The sequence below is a fragment of the Suillus subaureus genome (genome assembly GCF_016647635.1).
Source record: "Suillus subaureus strain MN1 chromosome Unknown BJ212scaffold_58, whole genome shotgun sequence".
In the NCBI taxonomy this organism is placed as follows: domain Eukaryota; kingdom Fungi; phylum Basidiomycota; class Agaricomycetes; order Boletales; family Suillaceae; genus Suillus; species Suillus subaureus.
Window position 1 is genome coordinate 120,951 of NW_024538614.1, and position 21,584 is coordinate 142,534.

The following is a 21,584-nucleotide window of genomic DNA, read 5'->3' on the forward strand; positions in this document are numbered from 1 at the left end:
GGTACAGACAGACAGACTTTCATAGCTTATCATTCATTGCATCGAGATTAGAGTAATACCCACGTTTTTAATGTCATTGATCTGTGTACAGCAGGGCACAAACAGCCTGCTTTGAGCTCCATTAATTTCGTGGTCCACTTTTGACAAGGCAAGATAGACAATAGCCTCTCGTGTGAGTCTTACAGATTATGGCGAGTCTTGAAGATGCTGGAGCCATCATTTAGCTCACTTTCGGAATACGAATCTTTTGACAAAATGAAGTCTAACGCAGGGTTCCTCTTTCTCGCTGAAGAACTGAAGTTCTACATTCTGCGTTTTCTTCCCTACCGAGATATTCTTCGTTGCACATCTGTGAGCCGCAATCTAGTTTCTATGTTGATGGTCCAAGATAGAATTCTATTCTAACAATCCTCTTGCAGGTATGTAAGGCTCTTCGCCAGACATGTGTCCTCCTCCGAGCTTCAGTACATCGTTGAACTCGGCGGCCAACATTTGATTCCCATCTCCAATACGGACTCAGACAACCACACACCTGTTTCCGAGCGCCTACAACACTTGAGGGACAGAGCTCACGCTTGGTTCAGAGTTGACATCCACTCTGCTAAAACGGTGTCTATACCAAAGCTTTCACTCTATGATGTTAGTGTCGTAGCCGACGAACATCTTTACTTGTGGGACCAAGAAGATGACACGGCCATGGTCAAACCGATACTCCCAAAACCCTCACAACGAACAATCGAGCGTAACTGGTCTCCAGGAACGTTGTGTACAGTTCCCAACTCAACCAACCTCTGTGTGTTGATGGATCCAGCACAAAACCTGATCGCCGTTGTCTATTTTGATGACGAGACACTCTTCATCAACCTTAGAGCCCTGGTTGATGATAGTTTTCACCCTCAAGCTGCTGGACCAATATTGTTTCTGTCGGAGCTTCCCGGATACGACAACGATGTGGATTCAGAGAGTGTGAAGCTCAAGGTTATGGGGAGGCATATCGCTTTGCAGCTTGCTGCTTCGAACTGTGACACGTGGCAGCTGCAGATTTGGGACTGGCAGCGCTCGACGACATCAGATGTGAGCTTTGGCCAGAAACTGTTGAAAGACTCCACAGCTGACTCTCAATTTAGAATGTCCTCAGCGGTGATCATCCCTATGAGGTTGATTTTTGTTTCCTCAGAAACGATAGATTGCTCGTTGTCGCTGACAATTTGAAACTCTATTCAATCGAGGATATGTCCAAGACGCCAGAATTACTGGCGTCTTTTGTGCTGCCCGTCCAACTGCCGGGCATGACAGCATGTCTCCTTCCCGTGGATAGTATTACGTGTAGCTCACAACCGCAGATGCAAGTCCAACAAACAATGTACACCCCAGATCCTAAACATCGGCTACTCTGCATTACCATGTACACGTATGTGTCGTCCATCGTCTACATCATTTCTACCAGGATTTTCTTCGATCTTCCCGAAATAGCAGTAGCGACACCAATACCGTGGAAATGCTGGGGTCCTTCAAACACTCGTATTTTCCGATGCCCGCCAGAGCACGACGAATGCAGAGTTCACCATAACGGAAATCGAGTTTTACTACTATTACGAGTCCACAATTCGAAACGCAAGCCAGTGTGGAATCGCAAATATGAGTTGTGTATCATGGACTTCAGCCCGCTAGCTGTGAGGAACAGTCGGGGTCTCGGACAAGTGGTGACAAAGCCATCTACGCTAAACGTCGCTGATCTAAATTGCAAGCGTAACAGTTGTGAGGAGCGCTTGACGACTTTCCTGCCTTATGTCAAGGTCGTATTGAACAGGAGGTTCGGTCTTGACGATTTAAAGAACATATGGATGGATAAGGATAGGATTTATTTACTCTCAGACAAGCTCGAGGTCATTGACGTTTAAAACATCCCATGATAAATCGTCGACATTGTTTAGACTTCTAATACCTATGTACTAGAAGAAACAACCATCCTCCTTCGTCTATAAAGGCCTTTCTAGTGGAGACCATAGTCTATGTGCTACTTACACAGATATCGGACTTCCCTCCTTGCGTTTTCCAGTTCACTCGGCTCATTTACACGGAATGCTAATAGGTGAGTTCCAAGCAGTACAGAGTCTAAAGATTAAGCAACTATCGAAGCCTGTCGATTATCTATCTTCATAACAAGTTACTAATTGTCCGCTCTAAACATCGATGACCTCCAGTGTGGTCAACGTACGCATCCAATTTGTGTTGAGTAAGTAAATTCTATCATTATCGATCCACATGGCTTTTAACTTGTCAAAACTGAACTTCCGGTCAGATACGACCTCAACATAAGGTAGGGACGTTGAAATCGTCAAGCTCTCCTGCAAACTTGCCAGTGAAATTAATGGTAGATGTCTCCTTCACCACTCGTCCTAGACCCCGCCTGTTTGTCACAGCTCGCGGGCTGAAGTCCATCATATGCAACACATATTCGTTAGGGTCCGGGTCTGACGTGTTGACTGGGAATGCCTGCAGAACCCGATTCCCACTAACGTGAACTTTGCATGAATAATGGTGCTCAAAAATACGAGCGTTTGAAGGGCCCCAGTGGTTCCATGGTATTGGCGTTTCCGCTGCCGTTACGTTGACGTTGAAGAAAACCCTTGTGGAAATGATGAAGACTCGAGTGGGAAAGGATGCGATAAGGCATATTAGTCGATTTTTAGCGTTTGGGGTGTATGTTGTTTGTTGGGCATGCGACAGCGAGCGGTGCTCAGTATCATCCATCGGAAGGAGACACTGTATGTACGACAAAGGGAGGGGCGACAGGAAGCATGCCAGTAATTGTGGCGTCTGGGATATATCCTCGATTGAATAGAGCTTCAAATTATTATTGGCGACAACCAGTATTCTATTATTTCCGAGGAAACAAAAAGCGATTCCGTGTAGTGTTGTGATGCCGAGGACGCACTAGATAGAGAATCAACTATCACGACTTTCAACAATTTCTAACCAAAGCTCACATTGGATGTCGTTGAGTGTTGCCAATCCCAAATCTGCAACTGCCATATATTCTCGTGGTAAATCCCGGCTCCATGACCAACCGCAACCTCAACAGAGCGCTGTAAAGCAATATGCCTCCCGAAACCCCTGAGCTTCGCACTTGTTGTTTGAATACGGTTGTCATTGTATCCGGGCGGCCCCGACAGATACAGTGTCCGTCCAGCAGCGTTGGGGTGAGCACTATCACAATCCAGTGCTTCAAGGTCGATGTAGAGTGTCTCGTCACTCTCGTGATCAACCTTGTACACGACGGCTTTCAGGTCCTGTGCTGGGTCCATGAATACATCGAGGTTGGTTGAGTTGGGAACTGAACACAACGTTCCTGGAGACCAGTTACGCTGGATTGTTTGTTGTGAGGGTTTTGGAAATATTGGAATGATTGTGGCCAAGTCTTCCTCTTGGTCCCATAAGTAGAGGTGCCCATCAGCGACATATTTTTGCTCAGAGTACCAATTTACGTTGACAGTTTCAAAAGAATGGAAGTCAACATTGAACCATGCGTGAGCTTTGTCCCTCAAGAGTTGTAGGCGCTTAAAAATAGGACTGTGATTGTGCGTGTTGGGGACAGGGAGTAACCCTTGGCCGCCAAATTCAATGATATACTGGAGCTCGGAGGATGACAGGTACGTCTGGCGAAGTGCCTTGCATACCTGCAAGAGGACTGTCAGTATATACTGTGTAGGTGACAATCATAACCCACAGATGCACAACGAAGAATATCTCGGCAAGAAAGGAAGCTCATAATGTAAAACTGGAGTTCTTCGGCAAGAGCCTGAAACCCTGCTTTAGGCTGCATTTCACGGACTACTCTCTTCACCAGGTGAGATGGGCAAGTAGTCGTCTCGACCATCTGATACAAGTGAGAAGTCATGGAAACGATTTGAGCGCCCAGCGTGAAAACCTCATATAATTGCCTCCCGAATGCCGTAAATCAGTGTGACGAAACACCCTGCTGGGGACTGGTCGCTAGTCAGTACTGAGTATGTCAATCCTCATGCATGGGAGTACAGACTAGATCGTGGAACTACGATGCGACTGCAAAAATAGTTTCGCAGACACTGAGGACAGCCTCTGCAGAAGCACAGAAATAAGATACACATTGAAAACATACGGTTTTATGACAAAGTAGAAAGAACAGTACATTACCATCAGTCCGATGTTCCGAACATACTGCTTTGCGTGCCTTCAGAATAATCATATCTGTCCCTGGACAGGGGAGAGGATGCCACACTCGCACGCAAGGGAGGTCCAAAGGTTCGATATTCTGCAAATTGAAATCAGACATGAACAGCAAAGTTGATACAAAAAACACTCACTTTAAGGTGTCATCCAGAGGCGTTGAACAGTTAAGAGGAAATACACGTAGATACACACCGTAACTTAATGTGTACACGTCACCTTAGCTCTTGAGCTCACTGTTTCACATCACTGTCGAGCGTCGATTAGAAGGATGATTAGATAGAACAAGATCGAGCATGTGTTATGCGGTGGCTCGAGAACTCTACACATAGAGAATACTATTCTCGATGTTGACTATCAGCAAGGTGAATATAGAACTTCGGACGTGTGGCGCATGGACCAGCGGCACGGTGGGACGCACTCGATCTATGGGATGAAGCTAGATGTGGCTAGCGTACTAGTCTATGCCTTAATGTTAGTTTTTCATAGACAGAAATAAAATCAAACGCATTATAGATCCAATGGTGATCTAATTTGCATATCGTGACAGGACATGAATGATTGAAGCTACTAGGGCAATATTTTTTTGGCTCGAAACATCGACCCGAACCTAGCAGAAAGAGGGTTTGAGGGTGAACTGTATGGCAGGTGGGCTGCAAGACCTCACAGAACGAAATGAACGTCGTTCTATCGGAGAGAGATGCGTCGAGTGAAAATGTGAAAAATGATTAACAAATCTTACATTTATTAGAGCGAGACGCATCCTGCTGAAGGGAATGGTGGACGGGCACGACGAAAAAGAGCGTACTCAAGCAGAATTGATCTTGCGAGTCGTGGTACGAACTTCGAAGCAAGAAAGATGAATCATAAAAAAACTTAGATGCCACATAGAACATAATATAGGATTACACGAGGATCAATACTTACATCATGATGCCCATCAAGACAAGCTCTACAGTTCACGAAATATCTTGAGTTGATCGGTCCATCTAACACCGACTGAGCGAATGAGTTATCTGGTCATGGGTTCAGGTTGATGAGCATGCGTTCAGCGCTCAACCTTCGGTCCTTGTGCAAGGGTTTGGATATCCTAGCGTTTTTCCGAATCATAGCAAGTTGTTACAACGACTGATTTGAGTCATTCGACATTTTCAATCGCAACAGAGTGATCAGTGCTAGTGAAGTTTGAACGTTCTGCTACTAGCCTACCTCAGATAGTACTACATAATGTCAGCATGCGGACTTTGAAACCATACATCCAAACGTCTTGGATACTCATCGGAGTCATGACCTTGGGGCGAAACGAGTTCGTGGCCACAATGAACTCAAGCAAGTACTGTGCAGATATGAATCAGTCGTAGGATCACAGGAAAGGTGTTCAAGTGTCGCCTTTCTACCCTACAAATTGTTACAATGACTAGTTCAGTAAGTAACTACCAGATGCACATCACGATGCTTCATAATACATGCATCAGACGTTAATGACCTCGAGCCGGCTAGACTGCGGTACACGCCCAGGCCTCCGCAAAGGTCCCAATTAGCGCTGAGCAAATAAACCCTATCCTTATCGACCCATAAGTCTTCTGCCTGTAAACGTCCGCAACAGAACCGAACTTTCTGTCCAATACAACCTCGAAGGCTCAACGTAAGGCAACAGACGTTGTCAAGCTCGTCGTAGATGACTCTTTTATCACTCGTCCTAGACCCCGCCTGTTCATCACAGTGTAACCCGAGTATTGCATACAGCTGGGAATGCTACGGTTCCCGCAAACGTGAATTCTGAATTTTTCCATGTGTAGGAAAATACGAGCATCTGAAGGGCTTAGCATGTCCACAGTATTGGCGTTGCTCTTGCCATTCCGTCCAGGTCAAAAAGGAAATGATGAAGACCTAGTTAGGAGAGGCCAGCTTAGCAATGCAAAGTAACTGGTGTTTGGGGTCTGAGATATACGTCGTTTGTTGCGCTTGCTCTAAGGTCGATGTCGACTGTTTCATCCGACTGGGGAGGACCACCAGGAAAAGCACACACGACGGCAAACCGGTTTTTTACTGGGTCCATGAAAACAGCGAGGTTGACTGAGTGGGAACTAAACACAACGTTCCTGGAAACCAGTCGCACTTGGTTTGTCGTCGTGAGGGTTTTGATAGTATCGGAATGATCGCGGCCAAGTCTTCATCATCGTCCCACAAGCAAAGATGGTCATCGGCGACGAACGTGTCCGGTCAGTTCCTCAGGTATAGAGTGTTTCGAAAGATTGGAGGTTGAACTTTAGGCTTTGTCCCTCAAGAGTTGTAGGTGCTTGGAAATAGAAGTTCCACGTCGGGGACAGGAAGCAACTGTTGGCCACCGAGTTCGATGATGTACTGAAGCTCGGAGGAAGACGTGTATGTCTGGCGAAGGGCCTTACATGTCTGCAAGAGGATTGTCAGTATGAAAGCCCGTTAGAACAGCAGTAACAAAATTGTAACCATGAAATATCTCGGCAAGGAAGGAAGCTCAGAATGTAAAACCGGGTCCTTCGGCCGGGGATGACCTTCATTTCGTCATGAGCTCCCTTGACAAGGTGAGACGGGCAACTTGTATCCGCCAGATATGAGCAAGAAAGGTTTGAGCGTACGCTACCTAGTTGAACAAGATTCGTCTCCAAACTTGTTGCTGCTCGTGTAAACCCGAGCCTTCAAAGCAACAAGCGGACTTTGAAACCATTCGTCTCGAAAACTATGAATCGTCAACACATAAGTACAGCTGTACAGGGTTGTTCCACCTATCCAAATTCCTGAGTGAGTCATTTTTGTTATGGCAATGGAGCCTCCGAAGAGGGCGAGAGTGGAAGCGTTGTGCACGGGCTCAAGCGAAAATAGTCAGTCGTCGCCACTATCACTGGCACAATCGCGAGACCTACAGTGATTATCACTACTATCATCGTGATAGTTACGTAGTGTGGAGCAGGTTTGGAACACCGCGCCCAAACCACTTTCTGATTCGAATTTCAAGTGCGCCCATTTCCCGCGTAACATCTCACCAACCAGTCGATGGATCTCAACGCTTGCCGTTCATTGGTGGCCTACTAGTAAGCCCTCTATCTCACCTTCAGGTAAGTGTCGCTTGTTGTCGCATGGGGGGAATTCACAATCAATATCAGTCACTCACGTCAGGTCACATCTCGGTTCATAGATTCTGGCTGAGCTGAGATTCTGGCTGAGAAGCCCTTTCAGAACTTTGAACGACACTAGGCGCCGAGCGCTCTTTAGGCCATCTGTCGAACGTCTCACCGATATGTTGCTCTTCTTTCGCAGATGAGTTTCCCGAGTCTCCCAGTGTGGCGTCTTTCTGTCAAAGTTCAGCTTTCTACGATTCAGGGGGGCCTGATAGGGACTCAATGTATGAGTCGTTCAATTTTTTTTACCCACAGATCAGGTACGGATTCACAGCCTCCATCGCGAAGCCCATCAGGAACTTCGAAACATCGCTACCGTAATCCACCGTGATCATCTTTGCGCAACCGTGACTGATGCGGCTGAATAAGGGGGTTATAACCACGTACGCTCGTAAGCACTTCACCATATTAGGCGACGGGATTTGATGATTTTGGCTGTGCATTAATTGTTCCGTGCCTCAAACAGGGTTAACCTTATCGGTTTGTCCAATGAGAAGAATGATGGATCAGCCAACTTACTAGCAGTATCAGTTGTCTTTCCGACATTTAAGCGTTAGATCGGGGGTCTGAAGTTATGGCACGCGTAAGCGTAATATAAAGGTCTTAATAGCCCCACTCAATTTGCAATTTATTTCGCCCAGTTTATTTCTTCACGAGCAAATAGTGCTCAAGTGTGCTGTGGCCCACAGCTTGTAATAACAAACACCCTGCTCGTGTTTCTCTACTTATCGTAAGTCTAGCAGTTTGAAAGTCCTGTGGGTTTCTCATCTTCAACTAACGATTTCAACAGTATCGGCCAGGATGCACTGGCAGCTCACAGTCACGCAACAAGAAACCATCACTTGCTACGATGATTTGGGCAATCCAAAAACGCACGGTTTAGAGCAGAGATATGTCAGTCCTTCCACTGGGGTCTGTCGAAAGCTCGTCGTGCAAGCCGTCACTCCCCTCGGTAAATCCGAAGTCGCCATCAGCAGCCACACCAACCAGGCAAGCAAAATCGCCATTTGGCTGCTAGCCAATTCTCCCATACGAGGGTGGATTATTTTTAAATGGATAGCCGTATGGCTTTGGTTTACGTTGAAGCTCTTGTGGACGGTCGTCTGGCTGCTCGCACAGTTGTTCTTTCTCGTCGATTTGGCAGATGATACTGGGGAGGATACGGACGTTTATAACACTGGATACTACAAACCGTATGCTCGCGGGTTCCAGGGTCAGCTATGGGCAGCTCGTTCGCCTATGGAGCATTCTTCGCGCATTATTGAGGAGGGCGAGATGGATATCCCTACACATACCCTTTATCCTCGAGTTCTTATTATCCGCGACCCGATCCAAAACGAGTGGGTCACATGTACAGATCGTGATATCATTATCCATACCAAATTCATTGCCATCTCTTACCGCGCCGTTGATGCCTTCACTCGAGGCCCAGATCAGGAGACAGAAAAGGCTCAATTCGTAGAGGAGGTTCGCGCAGCGGTACTCGAACAGAAATACGATGCGTATTGGCTCGACTTGGAGTGTATAGGAGAGACGCCGTCAGAGAAGAATCGAGATTTGTACTGCATGGCGGATGTCTACCGTGGAGCAGAGGTGACTTTGATCATGCTCGGCAAATCTGCGGCTGGGGTGAATGAGTGCTGGAGAGGCTGGGGCGAACGGGTGTGGACTATGCCCGAAGCCCTCCTGAGCTCTCGCCTTTGCTACAAGTTCCGAGATCGAGAAGTGGTCACACCGTTGTCGCTGTTTGAGCTGGCCAACCTGGCCTATACAAACTACGATATCGAACAGGCTATCATCAATGCATACAGCGGGAAGGATCCGCTTGAGAGGCTGGAGCGCTTGACGCTGTTGAAATCAGCTATTTGGCGGCGCGGTACGGCAGCTCTAGCACCAGGTGTTGCTCCTCCCCCGCCAAAGCTGGATATGATAGGCGAGAAGTCTGTCACCAGTGGGGCGTACAAGGCTGAGCGTGTGTATGCACTGATGGGCTTTTTTGAGCATCGGATTCAGCCAAACCGCTCGGAGGACGATTTGCACGCTCTTGTGAGGCTGTCAATGGCCAACGATAATGACCGTATCGCTGAGCGCATGGTATCCATGCTTCCCTCGACCATTACCAAGACGGCGTGTTGGTACTCTGACGACGATATCTACAGCGCAAACCTTTGGGATATTCTACCGGAGATCCAGGTCGCTGGTATCACAGAGAATGGAGCTCTTGTGGTTGATGGGTGTCGGGCGGCATCCATCAGATGGAAAGATTTCCCAGAGGTTGCGTTTGAGACCACAGACTCGTTAAGGAGGACCATTATCGGTTTCATTCCGTATCTCTCGTGGCCAATTCTTATCATCGGGCTAGGTATTGTGATGATCAGCCTAGTGGGAGGCGCCACGCTCATCGCAATCGGATTCTTGCTCCTCGTTATTTCCCCTCGGCTGTTCGTTTTCAGTCAATCTGGGCGTATCGTCAGCGCCCAACCATGGTTCATCGGAGTGAAAGGGGTCGTCAGTATCAAAGAGGTGGAGAAGCACTTGTACGGTGGCGCCAGAGGACATTTCCCAAGAATGTATTTCACGCCGAGCGGATCACAGTTCTCGATCCCAGAACGAGGCGTGGAACGAGGAGGTTCACTCAGACAATACGACTATGCCAAACTAGCGGATAGTGGACCAGATGCAGGACACATCTATACACTCATTGACACGTCCTCATCGACGATGTACTATTTCCGTGCGGAACGACCGCCAACAGTGTGTATATTCGCCGGACGGGAGGGAGGGCTTGGGAGGTTTGTGCTGTGTTCGGAGAAGTGTGGTATCAATGAGTTGCATAAGGAGAGCGTGTTGAGGATGCCGACGGAGATCAGTCAGAAAATGGAGTTGTCTGGATGGATCGCGCTTGGATGAGATTGTTTTGCTAGGACGTTTCACTATCTTTTGTCAGAACCTTTCACTATCCTTGAACATGTACTTTACCGATATCCTTTATCTAGTACTATAGCAATATATTATGCCGATTCACTGTAGAATGTTGTCGCAATATTGAGGTAGCTTTTGTTAAGCCCCATAATGATGAACATTTCGACTCTGATTATTCTTATAGGATCATCCCCCCCTAACTGTTCCAGGGCTTAAGCCACCGAGTGTCGTGCGGAAAAAGCCAGGGATTATCTAGACGTTGGCGGTACTTGCTGAGTACTCTAGTATTACTCAGGGGTGCTGAATGTCTTGCAAGCGCAACTTTTCAATAGCTTCCCACTCACTGATCTGATGGTTGACCGACTTGTCAAGGGAGCAGACCACTAAATGAAGCTTAAACCAGTATTCCCCCAAGAACTCTGGGTTTATAGTTTAAGCTTCCTTTCCTGCAGAGGTCGTCGTCATTGCCCTAGACGGAATCTTATACTGAGTCACTAGTTCTTACAGGTATGTAAGACCCATCGCCATGTCCTCCGGGCTCCAGTACATCGTCGAACTCAGCGGCCAATGCTTGCTCCCCATATCTAACTCGAACATGGACGATCATGCCCCTATTTCCGAGCGCTTACAACGCTTGAGGGATAAAGCCCATGCATGGTTAAGTTCAACACCTGTTCTTCCCAAACAATTTTTCCACCAGCAATGCCATCTCCTGGGCCAAAACACGTCTCTGGTGAACATCCTTACTTGTGGAACAACTATAATACCTTGGTCAACATCAGGCCAATACCATCCAAACTCTCACAACAGACATTCGAGCACGGGTGGTCACCAAGAATGTTAGGTCCACATTTTCCTAGCCAGCGAAGCTTGATGTCGATGTCGCCAATGATTTGAAGCTGTATTCGATTGAGAATATGTCCGAGACGCCACAATTGCGGCGTGTTTCCTGTTGCCTTTCCCATTGGTGGACATAAAGTGCATCTTTCCGGCTGAGCATAGCTATAGCTCACAGCTCCAGAGCCGCAACCTAGTACACCCTGAACACAGGCTACTATGCCTTACCTCGATGACTGATAATCGAATGATCTTCATTTCCACGAAGATTTTCTTCAACGTCGACGAAACGACGGCAATGACGACAATACCGTGGAATCATTGGGGCCCTACACGTGTTCGCGTTTTAAGTACGAAGCACGAAATGCATTCAAAGTTCACGTCCGCGGGAACCGAGTTTTGCTGACATCCAAGATGATATCAGAGACACATGAATATGAGCCACGTATGTTGGACTTTAGCCCACTTGCCGTGACGAATAGGCGGGGTCTAAAAGAGCCAACTACGATGGTCCAAAGTGGCTCCAATTCAGGGGACGGGATAACCCAGCGGTGTTTGACGATTGAAACGTTTTTGCCTTATGTCGAGGTGTGTCAGATAGGAAGATCGGTGGTGGGTGGTTGGAGGATGCATGGATGGATAAGGATAGGATCTATTTGCTGCAAACGTGGTGGATACTGGAGAAGTTAGCAAGCTTGAAGTTATTGACATTTAGAAGCACCAAGGCTATGTAAGTCTGTGCAGAATGTTATCGGCGACGACAAGCAAGCGTGGGCACCGCCATTCATATCGGCGACAACTTTAGTACGCAGTAGCAGGAAGTGATAAGCAGCCGAAGCGAACAATACGAGCGCTTGATAGAGACAGCTACTACTAATAGATCCAGTGAAAGGGAAACCCACGATTATATTGACTCGCATGACGTCCATATGGCAGATTATTACGCTTAAACTGCCTAAACCCTTCGGGCCTTCTGGGTTCTGGCACTTCTTTCATCTCCATTTATTTCAATTTTCTTACTGACTTGTCGTTTATCCCGACTTGAAACAGATTGAAACTTCTACGGGCCCTGTTTAGCCGCTGGCAGGGCTGGCACCTAGGAGAGGAGTACTCAGCAGCTTGTAGCTGTGCCACAGGAGGTCCTCGGGCCTCTATATCAACCTTGAACTACTTTTCAAGTTTAGGTCGTCCTTTTCAACTGGTCCGACATCGCTGGACTCGTTCAAAACTCATCTCACTAGCACCACCATCTCAATATGGCACCGGCCGTGCCCAAGAAAGCCCAAAAACTTGGGCGTGCTCTTAAATCCGCAGCCCGTTTCCCGGGCCGTGGTAGCGGTCGAAACCACTACTCTCCCTCTCCAGGCGAGCAACCAGTCGTCTTCCTTCGCGTTCAAGTCATCGGCTGTCGTAGCCTCGCCAGGGCTCGAAATGGCGCACAGGCAAAGGAGGGCGACCTCAATCCGTGAGTCTGCTAGTCTCGCATCAGCACACACGACCCTGATCTCTGTTATCATGTGATTATAGCTTGGTCGTCGTTTCCCTCCTCAATAATCGACACCACACTCCTGTCCTCAAACGCACTCCTAACCCGGTCTATGCAGCTAAAGACGCAACCTTCGACTTTCCTATTTATCTCTCTCTTGCTGATAGGCTAGGGTCCGTTGAACTAGTCGTCTGGGATAAGGATACCCTGAAGCTGAAGAAGGAATACGTTGGCGAAGTCGCGCTCACTCTCGACTCTTGGTTTCGGGATGTCGACGGCGACCTGCTTGTCAATGACCTATGTTTCTCAGCTGAAACTAATCAGGTGCGTTCCTTTCGGCCGTATTCATAAGGCTTGGTATTGATACAAGGCTGTAGTCACGCTCTGTGAACCTCGTATCGACACGTGCAAACACGCACGCATCTGGAATGGCAATAGTCAAACTCGGTTTCGTTGCACCCCCTGGTGCACAATCCCCAATGGCTTTTGAGCGAGTCTTTGCTGAACTCGTAAAGCGATCCCGCCCGAGTCTCGTTTCTGCCCCTCCTGTACGTCTCACGCATTTCTTCTACCTTTCCAGATTAACTCATTCATATCCCATAGACAGAAGGCATCGGCACCCTGCGATCTCATTTGACAGGCCCAGCATACGAAGACGATGGTGGAATTAGTTCTGACGAGGAAGACCATGACGACGACGTTGCAGAGGAAGGAGAAGAAGAGGAGGACGAAGATCCCCTCCTCCACCTCTCCCGTCTTTACCTCTCCCCATCTCTCTTACAAGATCAGACTCACGAGAACGGAGAACCCGAGATAGCACGTCCCACAGTAGCACTCCCGCGTCTTCATCTTCCTTCCCCAACACTCTCCCACGTTGAACCCGAGGAACAGGAGCCTGAGACTGCACATCTTATACCTCCTATTCCGACCGCTACACCTACCACAACTCCGCCTATGCGCAGCACCATGTCTGCATCGAAAAGCAGACTCCCAAAACTCTTCCCCCGCCGGCCCAATCTACTCACTTCACCATCCTACGACACGAATACTCCCCACACGGACCGCCTGCATCGACGGTCAGTGAGTGCGGGTGCTATTGTTCCCCCTCCTTCTCCCGTATCACCAGGCCCTTCTAGTGCCGTCTATCAGACACAGAAAAAGAGGTTCCGAACATCTTGGTCAAGCAAAAAGGTAGATTACAACTTTTCAACTGCGAACTCGAACGATATAGTCGGGATCGTGATGCTCGAGATACAAGGCGCGGCTGACTTGCCTAAGCTGAAGAACAGTGCGTTTAAACTCATTGTTGTTTACTTCCGGCGTTGACTCCTCTCTACAGTGACCCGCACCGGCTTTGACATGGACCCCTTCGTAGTGATCTCTTTCTCCAAAAAGATCTTTCGCACGCGTGTAATCCGACACTCCCTCAACCCCACCTGGGACGAAAAACTCCTTTTCCACGTCCGTCGATACGAGACGTCCTTCAAGGTCCAAATGACGGTCCTCGACTGGGATAAACTATCGAGTAACGACCACGTGGGTGATGCATGGTTAGACGTCGGTGAATTGGTAAGAGACGCGCCACAGCCTGATCCACGGACGGGGCTTTATGCAGATGTATGTGGGGAGAACGATGCGGAAGGAAGTGGAGAAGGAAGGGAGATGAAGCAGTTTTGTTTGCCCTTGACGACAGCGAAGGAGATGCCTTGGGAGGCGAAGCATAATCCTACTATTTCCTTTCGGTGCGTTCGCCTTGTTGTCTATTGTCTTCGTCGCTTTAAATTTCGTGACAGGGCAAAGTTCCAGCCCTATGCCGAGCTTCGTCAGCGGTTTTGGGCACAGTATCTGAAGCAGTACGATACGGATGATACCGGTTCCATATCGCACGTGGAGCTCACATCCATGCTCGATTCTCTCGGCTCGACACTATCTGCGCAGACTATCGACTCATTCTTCACTCGCCACCGCAAACGACCAGTAGAAGACGAACTAACGATTGAAGAATCGATCCAGTGTCTAGAAACAGAGCTCGTACGTCCAACATGCGAAAAGAAGAGGATCAATACAATAGACACCTTCACGGACAGAGATAGCAGTGCATCTGCATCAGAATCTATCACACCTGGAGAAGAACTTGGATTACACCTAGCGTTTGGACGGCCGTTCTTGGGCAGCCTGGATTTCTCAGGTCCGCCCTTGGGCGCAATATTGGGGGAAGAGTCGCCTACGGATTTGGGAAGGTCATTGTTTGCGACGGAGTCGAGTGATAGGCCGTTGTTGAGCGTTTGTGTCCCAGAGTCTTCGTCTGCGGCATCGACGCCTGATGGATCTAGATCCAATAACGCGACGCAGGACTCTGCTTCGTCGTCTGACCCTGACGATGCGACTTCAGCCCAAGCGTCCTCCTCAGACACCTTTGAGCGGGTTATTAATATCAAGAATTGCCCGTTGTGCCATCGACCCAGGCTGAACTCGAAAGCGGAGATGGATATCATCACTCATCTGGCTATATGCGCGAGTCAGGATTGGGCCAAGGTTGATAGAATTGTGGTGGGGAACTTCGTGACTGCGAGTCAGGCGCAGAGGAAATGGTATACGAAGGTTATTTCGAAAGTGTCGAATGGGAATTATAGGATTGGAGCTGTGAGTGTCATAACTGGCATGTTGTCTTGGCTGAGTCGTGCTGATGATGCATCTCCTAGAACTCGGCGAACATCATCGTGCAGAATAGGATGACGGGGCAGTTGCAGGAGGAGAAAATGCAGGTGTATGTTCGGCTTGGAATTCGGCTATTATATAAGGGTGCCAGAGGGAGGATGGAGGGCGCACGAGGTTCGCACATCCATATTCCTATCCGTCATTCTTCCCAACTCGACATGTTTCAGCTCGTCGCCTTCTTAAGTCGTTATCCATCAAACAAGGTGCCAAATACGACTCACCAGAATCAACTCGCTATATCCCGAGTTTCATCGAGTTCCATGGACTTAAAGTCGATGAGATCTTGGAGCCGATCAGTTATTTCAGTATGTTTCACCTCTCCTATGTGTACCCCGCTGATCTTTGTTAGAAACCTTCAACGATTTCTTCTATCGTAAACTCAAGCCCTCCGCCAGACCCACCGAAAGCCCAGACGACCCCCGCCGCCTCGTCAGTGCCGCCGACTGCCGTCTCATGGTCTTTGAAACCGTCTCCGAAGCTACAAAGCTCTGGATCAAGGGCCGCGAGTTCAGCACTGCGAGATTACTGGGCGATGTGTATCGTGATGAGGCGGAGAGATACGTAGGCGGGCCTCTGGCGATTTTCAGACTCGCACCACAGGATTATCATCGGTTCCATGTTCCTGTGGATGGGAGGATTGGGGAGATTAGGGATGTGAAGGGGGAGTATTATACTGTGAACGTGGGTGGTTTTGTCTTTTTTTGATTGAGTGGGGACTAATGATAGCGTGGCTAGCCTCAAGCGATTCGGAGCGCGTTAGATGTATATGGAGAAAACGTGAGGAAGATCGTACCTATTGATAGTCCGCAATTTGGACGGGTTATGGTGGTTTGCGTTGGTGCGATGATGGTGGGGAGTATCAAGATAACTGTTGAAGAGGGACAAGATGTCAAGCGTGGTCAAGAGCTTGGATATTTTGCTTTTGGTGCGCAATTTCTTTCTGTATGCCGTGTACTCGTTTTCTAAGTGAATGTATCATCACAGGGGGCTCGACGATCGTCGTTTTATTCGAACGGGGAACAGTGGAATGGGATGAAGATCTAGTGATTAATGGGAGAGCTTGTTTGGAGACGTTGGTCAGAGTGGGGATGGGGATTGGAACTTGTAAGCGGCATGGTCCAAGTCACCACAATGGTAGGGTATGACCTTGGATTTTTTTTTGCGTGCATCGTATGGATATGACAGACGACAAGATCGATACTAATATACATATATCATGATCACTAACTTACAGTTCGTTATCGTATTGAGGGTTCAATTGATGTGCATCTTGATTTTGTGTGGAGCAATTGCGACTAGTGGTTCCTTCTGATATTTATAGAGCGCTCCTGATAAACTTGTGTTTTCCATTGAGTGATGGAGCATAGCCCCGATGTCATCGTCACTAAGGTAGTACTACAGGCTATGTCAGGCTATATCCCAAAACAGCCACATGTTCCACCCCTACTTATATTTAATGGTGAGCTCGAATCCTCCTTTCCACAATTTCCATTTTCTGGTACTCTAAGATCCTTCAAAACATTTCAATGGTGAGTCGATTTGTATGAACCGTCTTCCTACTAAACCTCAATGGTCGCTCCCAGTTTAACCGCGACCGTGACGATGGACGACACGAGGGGCGTGGAGAACGTCTGCATGATCGCCGCGAACAATTCGAGGAGCGTCTACATGACCGCCGTGAAGCGCTCGAGGAGCGTCGATCTGGACATGGACATCACAGAGAACATTCAGGAGAGCGTCGACATGAACGATACGATGACCATCGCCGCGACCTAGATCAGCCCCAGTATTTGCCCCCATCTGGAGGGTTCAACAGGGAGGATTTCGTCTCTGATGAACAATTCAATAAGATGATGCATGGCGGCGGAGGGTTCGGGGAACCGCGCACAGGAGGTGATCATATCGGCCCTGAGGACTTTGGAGAATGGGATCGACAGAGGTAAGTTTATCTAATCTGTGGTGATTGTATCATGATGTGAGCTGATGATGGATGATCCCACTAGACCACCTCAGAACGCTGGTTACCAACCATCATACATGCAGCAGTCCGCACCGTCGGGCCTGCCACCCATCCCCCACGAACAGCGCACATCTGGTTATGGGAGCAGCGCATATGCTCAACCTTCTCACAACCAGTATTCTGGATCAGAATCGCTGGAACCACGTCATGGAAGCAACGTGTACGCAGCCCCTCCTGGTGCTCCTGGGGCACCATCTAGTCATGCACCAGCGGGAGGTTATGCTCCGCCTCCTGGGCCGCCATCCAGTCATGCACCAGCGGGAGGTTATGCTCCGCCCCACGGGCCGCCTCCTCCAGATAAATCTTCATATGGATATGATGCTTCTCCTCAAAGGGGATCGGGCCGAGGTGCTGCGAGTGATTATTACAATGGACCTTCGCCAGGTATGATAAGACTGTCAAGTATCGCTTCTCTTTAATTAATGGCGAAGTGGGTCAATCAGCACAGTCATATTCGCACACCCCAGATAACGCAGCCGCTTATGGCGATTCCTCCAACCCACCTCGCTACCAGTCAAACCCCTCGGGCGGGTTCGACGAAGAGAATTACAAGTCTCATTTCTCTGCTCATGCTCAGGCGTATGGGTAGGTTCCTAATGAATGCCCTATCGAGTTTAGCTAAATTGAATGTCATTTCTTGTAGTTCTGGCTATGATGACAAGCCGATGGCGAATGATGCTATAGGCGCAGCTGCCGCTATTGAGGCGCTGAAGATCACGGCTGCAAATAACCAGTCAGGTGACAGGCCGCAGCAGGGAGGTAAACCACAGGGTGGATTCCATCCCGATGCGGACGCTCCACATGCGAGACCATCTGCCGGCCTTTCTTCTGGTGCGCAACATTCATCAGATATGGGTGGGAGACCGAGTGGTGGGGGGCCTCAGGGACGGCCGCAGAATGCAGAGTCTGAGTCTGACGACGACGAACCGGCTGCTAAACCACAGGCTCCTAAAGGAGGTGGTGGCATGCAGGACAAGATCGTAGGTTTCTTCACCATCTTTGTAGTTGATATACTCAATCCTTCAGATCGCCCTGGCGATGGCACAGGCAGGCAAGCTTTTCGACAAGAAGGGCGGGGGGGATAGCCAAGGAAAGTCGCAAGGTGAGTTTTTCCGCCTGATATATCATCACTTGCGCTAATGGCGTGCTACCCATAGCTATGCAATCAGCTGCGGCAACTGCAATGCGCTTAATGGGAGAGTACAAGTCGACAGGTAAAGTAAATATGGAGCCAGGGGAGATGCAGAAGCTTATGGGGGTTGCGATGTCGCTATTCTGAAGTGAAAAGGTAACATTGATGCAGCACAGAATTTGTAATTGATCTTGTAGTCATATATTCACAAATCGAAGACATTTGGTATGCTAAGCGGCTTTTACTGTAAGCATCTGATTATACACGACGAGCTTCCTATTTTCACGTAGTCCTTGGTCTCTTGCTTGTCGTTGCAAAAGCACAATTTTGTTGTTCTGGAGCGTATGTCCTGAGGACCAATGAGCCTGAATGACTGGTCAGCCTTGAAGTCTTCCGAGTCTTACTAAATGATATTGTCATCACTTATTCCTTTGTCTTCACTGTTCCCTTTCGTCCTTTCACACATGCATACTTTATCTTTTGAGCCACTTGTAAATGTAAACAGGATGGGATATACTCTTGCAGCACTATCAGAATTCATTGCTTTGATCTAATGTATTCAGTCTCAAACATAGCACAGGATGATACTTTCGATGAAATGTTGACATCAAAGACTTGCATGTACTCATAGCTATGTAGTGAGGATGATGGAGAGGACCACATGAGTAGGGGGACCATATATCTGGCCCTTTCGGAGTATTCGAAGCTGAGCATCGTGATGACAGGGCACCAGTTATACAAGAACGCCGCTCATCGAAACAATCTTTGAACTGCAGTCACTCAATAACAAATTTTGATCGAGAACCCAACATACCAATTGACGCGTTGTTCATCAACAGAACCTCGACATTTTCAAAAATCGAAAAGCCCGAGCCCGAGCCCTGACTCGTCCAGGAATCTGAGTATCCCAAGACTCTAGATCATATTTGACCGTGAGTACACGACATGACGTGTGTAAAAGACTATTTTTGTAAACCAATCAGTGCCTCGCATAGTTCATAATTTCCGACAGTAGGGTGAGATGAAGGCACGCCAGGAAACGGAGGTAGTATTTGCATGAAGGATGGGCATAGACTGAGCAATATGAGTATTTGTTCCTTACCTCGAAAGTGAGTTCACCGATGGGGATAGGCATTGGACTAGCTGGTCGAAGGGAGGAGGGGCAAGTCGAATGTACGGGCGAACGGGTTTGCGCTGTAGATGTGTGCCGTGAACAATTAACTCTTCAGTCAATTCGAGTGGGAACTTCGTCGATGATAATCTGGAAATAATCAATAAGTGCTGCCTGCGGATTGATGGAGCACTAAATGACCCGAGACATCACTATGCAGACAACAGGTTATATATTATTAGGAGAACCTACGTTCGGGATTCATAAGTACCCTCGTATCATAGTCCCTGGCGAGAAGTAGGCACATTCCCATAATTTCCATATCGCTTGAAGGTACAGCGAACACAGATGAGCAACCAAGTTGCTACTTATATTCCAGTTGGTGGGTCATGACAGTAATATTGAGCAACATGAGTCCCAAAGATCGAAGTAAAAAATGAACAAGTCCATCGTTGTATATAACAACAATCGTCTCAGTAAATGCAATATAAAAACCTATCACTATCATGAACGTCAGTGTACAGAGGCAGGTATATTAGTATATGCAAGGCTAAATGATATAGTCAATGGCACACTGGATTCATGAGAGGAAGATCATTGCGAAAAGGGTACCGGTGACACCGGCAAGGGTGGAAACGCCGAGAGCGACTGCACCGCCGCTCTGGGTTGCAGCAGCACCGCCAGCTGTATTCGTGCCAGTCGAAGAAGCCTTGGCGGTACCTGTAGCGCCGCCTGCTGAAGCGGAGACACCGGTAGGGGTGACGGTGGCGAGGCCAGTGTAGAGGGAAGCGCTGGCGTAAGTCACGCAGTTGGATGAGGCGGGAGTGAAAGCGGTGTAGGGTGGGTCGACGACGCCAGAATTTGGCTGGGTGTAGGTCATGGTGACGCCGCCAGTGACGTAGAGACCAGCAGGGACCTTGAGGTCAGAGTCGCAAACCTCGAAGGTACCGTTCTGAGCATTGTTGGGCATGTTGTAACTGCAGCCCATGCGGTCATAGATGTTCTGGCAGTAAGCAGACTGGTTTGCACTGCTAGAAGCAGGATCGCAGATTGTGATACAGAAGGAGTCACCACCCATGAAGCTGCGGTGCGTGAGAACGAGAACGGGAATTGACTTGAGTTCCATGACTTACTTTGTCCAGTCGATAACCTGCTGGTAGGAATTGTTGTTACCACCGTTACTTGGGAACGCGTTAGAGTACATCAAACCTCCGAGAGGATTCCCACGCTGGATAAAAAGTCAATTCAGCTCTAATCGAAAGAGTAGGAGACTCACGAGGTCAGCACCGTGCGGGTCGAGTTCACCTCCGTAGTCTTGAGCGTTCATGTTAACCTGAGTCTGGTCGATGAAACCAGCGATTTGAATGTACTCGGAAGTGACGAGGTACTGAACACCCTGGAGGGCACCATTGGGAATGAGACGAGTGCCGTGGCCAGGCTTTGTGCACCATGCAACCTCCTCCTGCTCGGTATCACCGATAGTAGAGTTGGGGATGGGAGGTGCCCACAAGCAAAAATCTGAAACAATATGAACATCATGAGCGATGAACACGTGCGAAGTTGTTAACAAGAGACGCACCGTCAATGTGGTTCACCATTGAAGTTTGGCACATGGAATCCTGGTTCTGTGTGGTGGAGTTACAGATGTTGTAACCGACCTGAGGGCCACGAATAGCAGCGGTGTTGTAGTCGACTTGATAGGGCTTAGAAATTTGATCCTATATGAGGACGGTACACAACGAAAGAGGACCTGAAGCTTACAATTCCTGACGGGTAAGCATAGGTCTTGTCAACAAGTGGTGTTGGGTCAGCTGGGTCAGGTTGAGCAAGGGCGAATTTTGAAGTGGCAGCGATGGCCAAAAGCACGGAAAGAGTGGAACGAGACATGTCTCAAAGTTTGGTGGTGATAGAAAGAAACAAGGAACGCTCTGGTTTATGACGGGTGAGGAAGCGAGGAAAAAAAATGAGGCAAATTACAATCGGACCAAAGG

General features: G+C 48.4%; 7 protein-coding genes across 7 annotated transcripts; 4 read left to right on the plus strand and 3 right to left on the minus strand.

Moving 5' to 3' along the window:
- Positions 1-594: 594 nt before the first annotated feature.
- On the plus strand, positions 595-1,945 carry BJ212DRAFT_898117 (uncharacterized protein). The gene is made up of 2 exons (XM_041344299.1): positions 595-1,074; positions 1,128-1,945. Exons 1-2 carry the CDS (start codon positions 697-699, stop codon positions 1,899-1,901), a joined length of 1,152 nt encoding a protein of 383 aa, XP_041186934.1. The 5' UTR covers positions 595-696; the 3' UTR covers positions 1,902-1,945.
- Positions 1,946-2,310: 365 nt separating this feature from the next.
- BJ212DRAFT_1486702 (uncharacterized protein) lies at positions 2,311-3,901 on the minus strand (the record flags this gene model as incomplete). Its single annotated transcript, XM_041341154.1, has 3 exons — positions 2,311-2,937; positions 2,991-3,680; positions 3,731-3,901. The coding sequence occupies 3 exons, from the start codon at positions 3,899-3,901 to the stop codon at positions 2,311-2,313; spliced, it is 1,488 nt and encodes a 495-aa protein (XP_041186935.1).
- A 3,132-nt stretch (positions 3,902-7,033) lies between these two features.
- Positions 7,034-7,304, minus strand: BJ212DRAFT_1394025 (uncharacterized protein). The gene has a single exon (XM_041337131.1). The coding sequence runs from the start codon at positions 7,225-7,227 to the stop codon at positions 7,072-7,074; it is 156 nt and encodes a 51-aa protein (XP_041186936.1). The 5' UTR covers positions 7,228-7,304; the 3' UTR covers positions 7,034-7,071.
- A 610-nt stretch (positions 7,305-7,914) lies between these two features.
- On the plus strand, positions 7,915-10,476 carry BJ212DRAFT_898399 (uncharacterized protein). The gene is made up of 3 exons (XM_041344300.1): positions 7,915-7,950; positions 8,009-8,097; positions 8,158-10,476. The coding sequence occupies exon 3, from the start codon at positions 8,169-8,171 to the stop codon at positions 10,275-10,277; it is 2,109 nt and encodes a 702-aa protein (XP_041186937.1). The 5' UTR covers positions 7,915-7,950; positions 8,009-8,097; positions 8,158-8,168; the 3' UTR covers positions 10,278-10,476.
- Positions 10,477-12,235: 1,759 nt separating this feature from the next.
- Positions 12,236-16,656, plus strand: BJ212DRAFT_1394034 (phosphatidylserine decarboxylase-domain-containing protein). The gene is made up of 11 exons (XM_041337132.1): positions 12,236-12,591; positions 12,654-12,936; positions 12,990-13,160; positions 13,216-13,900; positions 13,952-14,354; positions 14,406-15,255; positions 15,315-15,444; positions 15,498-15,635; positions 15,680-16,011; positions 16,066-16,255; positions 16,315-16,656. The coding sequence occupies exons 1-11, from the start codon at positions 12,383-12,385 to the stop codon at positions 16,473-16,475; spliced, it is 3,552 nt and encodes a 1,183-aa protein (XP_041186938.1). The 5' UTR covers positions 12,236-12,382; the 3' UTR covers positions 16,476-16,656.
- A 133-nt stretch (positions 16,657-16,789) lies between these two features.
- BJ212DRAFT_1394048 (uncharacterized protein) lies at positions 16,790-18,987 on the plus strand. Its single transcript, XM_041337133.1, has 6 exons — positions 16,790-17,269; positions 17,334-17,734; positions 17,785-17,935; positions 17,994-18,330; positions 18,377-18,452; positions 18,508-18,987. The coding sequence occupies exons 1-6, from the start codon at positions 17,181-17,183 to the stop codon at positions 18,627-18,629; spliced, it is 1,176 nt and encodes a 391-aa protein (XP_041186939.1). The 5' UTR covers positions 16,790-17,180; the 3' UTR covers positions 18,630-18,987.
- A 1,186-nt stretch (positions 18,988-20,173) lies between these two features.
- Positions 20,174-21,480, minus strand: BJ212DRAFT_1284425 (uncharacterized protein; the record flags this gene model as incomplete). The annotated part of the gene is made up of 5 exons (XM_041331822.1): positions 20,174-20,675; positions 20,727-20,821; positions 20,870-21,111; positions 21,173-21,296; positions 21,355-21,480. The coding sequence occupies 5 exons, from the start codon at positions 21,478-21,480 to the stop codon at positions 20,174-20,176; spliced, it is 1,089 nt and encodes a 362-aa protein (XP_041186940.1).
- Between the last annotated feature and the right edge of the window lie 104 nt (positions 21,481-21,584).

What these genes read in the sequence shown, in the direction of transcription:
- BJ212DRAFT_898117 (XM_041344299.1), top strand. Translation starts at nt 697, where the DNA reads ATGGTCAAACCGATACTCCCAAAACCCTCACAACGAACAATCGAGCGT. An exon ending in AGCGCTCGACGACATCAGAT is followed by an intron (nt 1,075 to 1,127) that starts GTGAGCTTTGGC and finishes CTCTCAATTTAG; the next exon opens with AATGTCCTCAGCGGTGATCA.
- BJ212DRAFT_1394025 (XM_041337131.1), bottom strand. Translation starts at nt 7,227, where the DNA reads ATGTTACGCGGGAAATGGGCGCACTTGAAATTCGAATCAGAAAGTGGT.
- BJ212DRAFT_898399 (XM_041344300.1), top strand. Translation starts at nt 8,169, where the DNA reads ATGCACTGGCAGCTCACAGTCACGCAACAAGAAACCATCACTTGCTAC.
- BJ212DRAFT_1394034 (XM_041337132.1), top strand. Translation starts at nt 12,383, where the DNA reads ATGGCACCGGCCGTGCCCAAGAAAGCCCAAAAACTTGGGCGTGCTCTT. An exon ending in GTCTCGTTTCTGCCCCTCCT is followed by an intron (nt 13,161 to 13,215) that starts GTACGTCTCACG and finishes CATATCCCATAG; the next exon opens with ACAGAAGGCATCGGCACCCT. An exon ending in GGAATTATAGGATTGGAGCT is followed by an intron (nt 15,256 to 15,314) that starts GTGAGTGTCATA and finishes TGCATCTCCTAG; the next exon opens with AACTCGGCGAACATCATCGT.
- BJ212DRAFT_1394048 (XM_041337133.1), top strand. Translation starts at nt 17,181, where the DNA reads ATGATGCATGGCGGCGGAGGGTTCGGGGAACCGCGCACAGGAGGTGAT. An exon ending in GCTCATGCTCAGGCGTATGG is followed by an intron (nt 17,936 to 17,993) that starts GTAGGTTCCTAA and finishes CATTTCTTGTAG; the next exon opens with TTCTGGCTATGATGACAAGC. An exon ending in TAGCCAAGGAAAGTCGCAAG is followed by an intron (nt 18,453 to 18,507) that starts GTGAGTTTTTCC and finishes TGCTACCCATAG; the next exon opens with CTATGCAATCAGCTGCGGCA.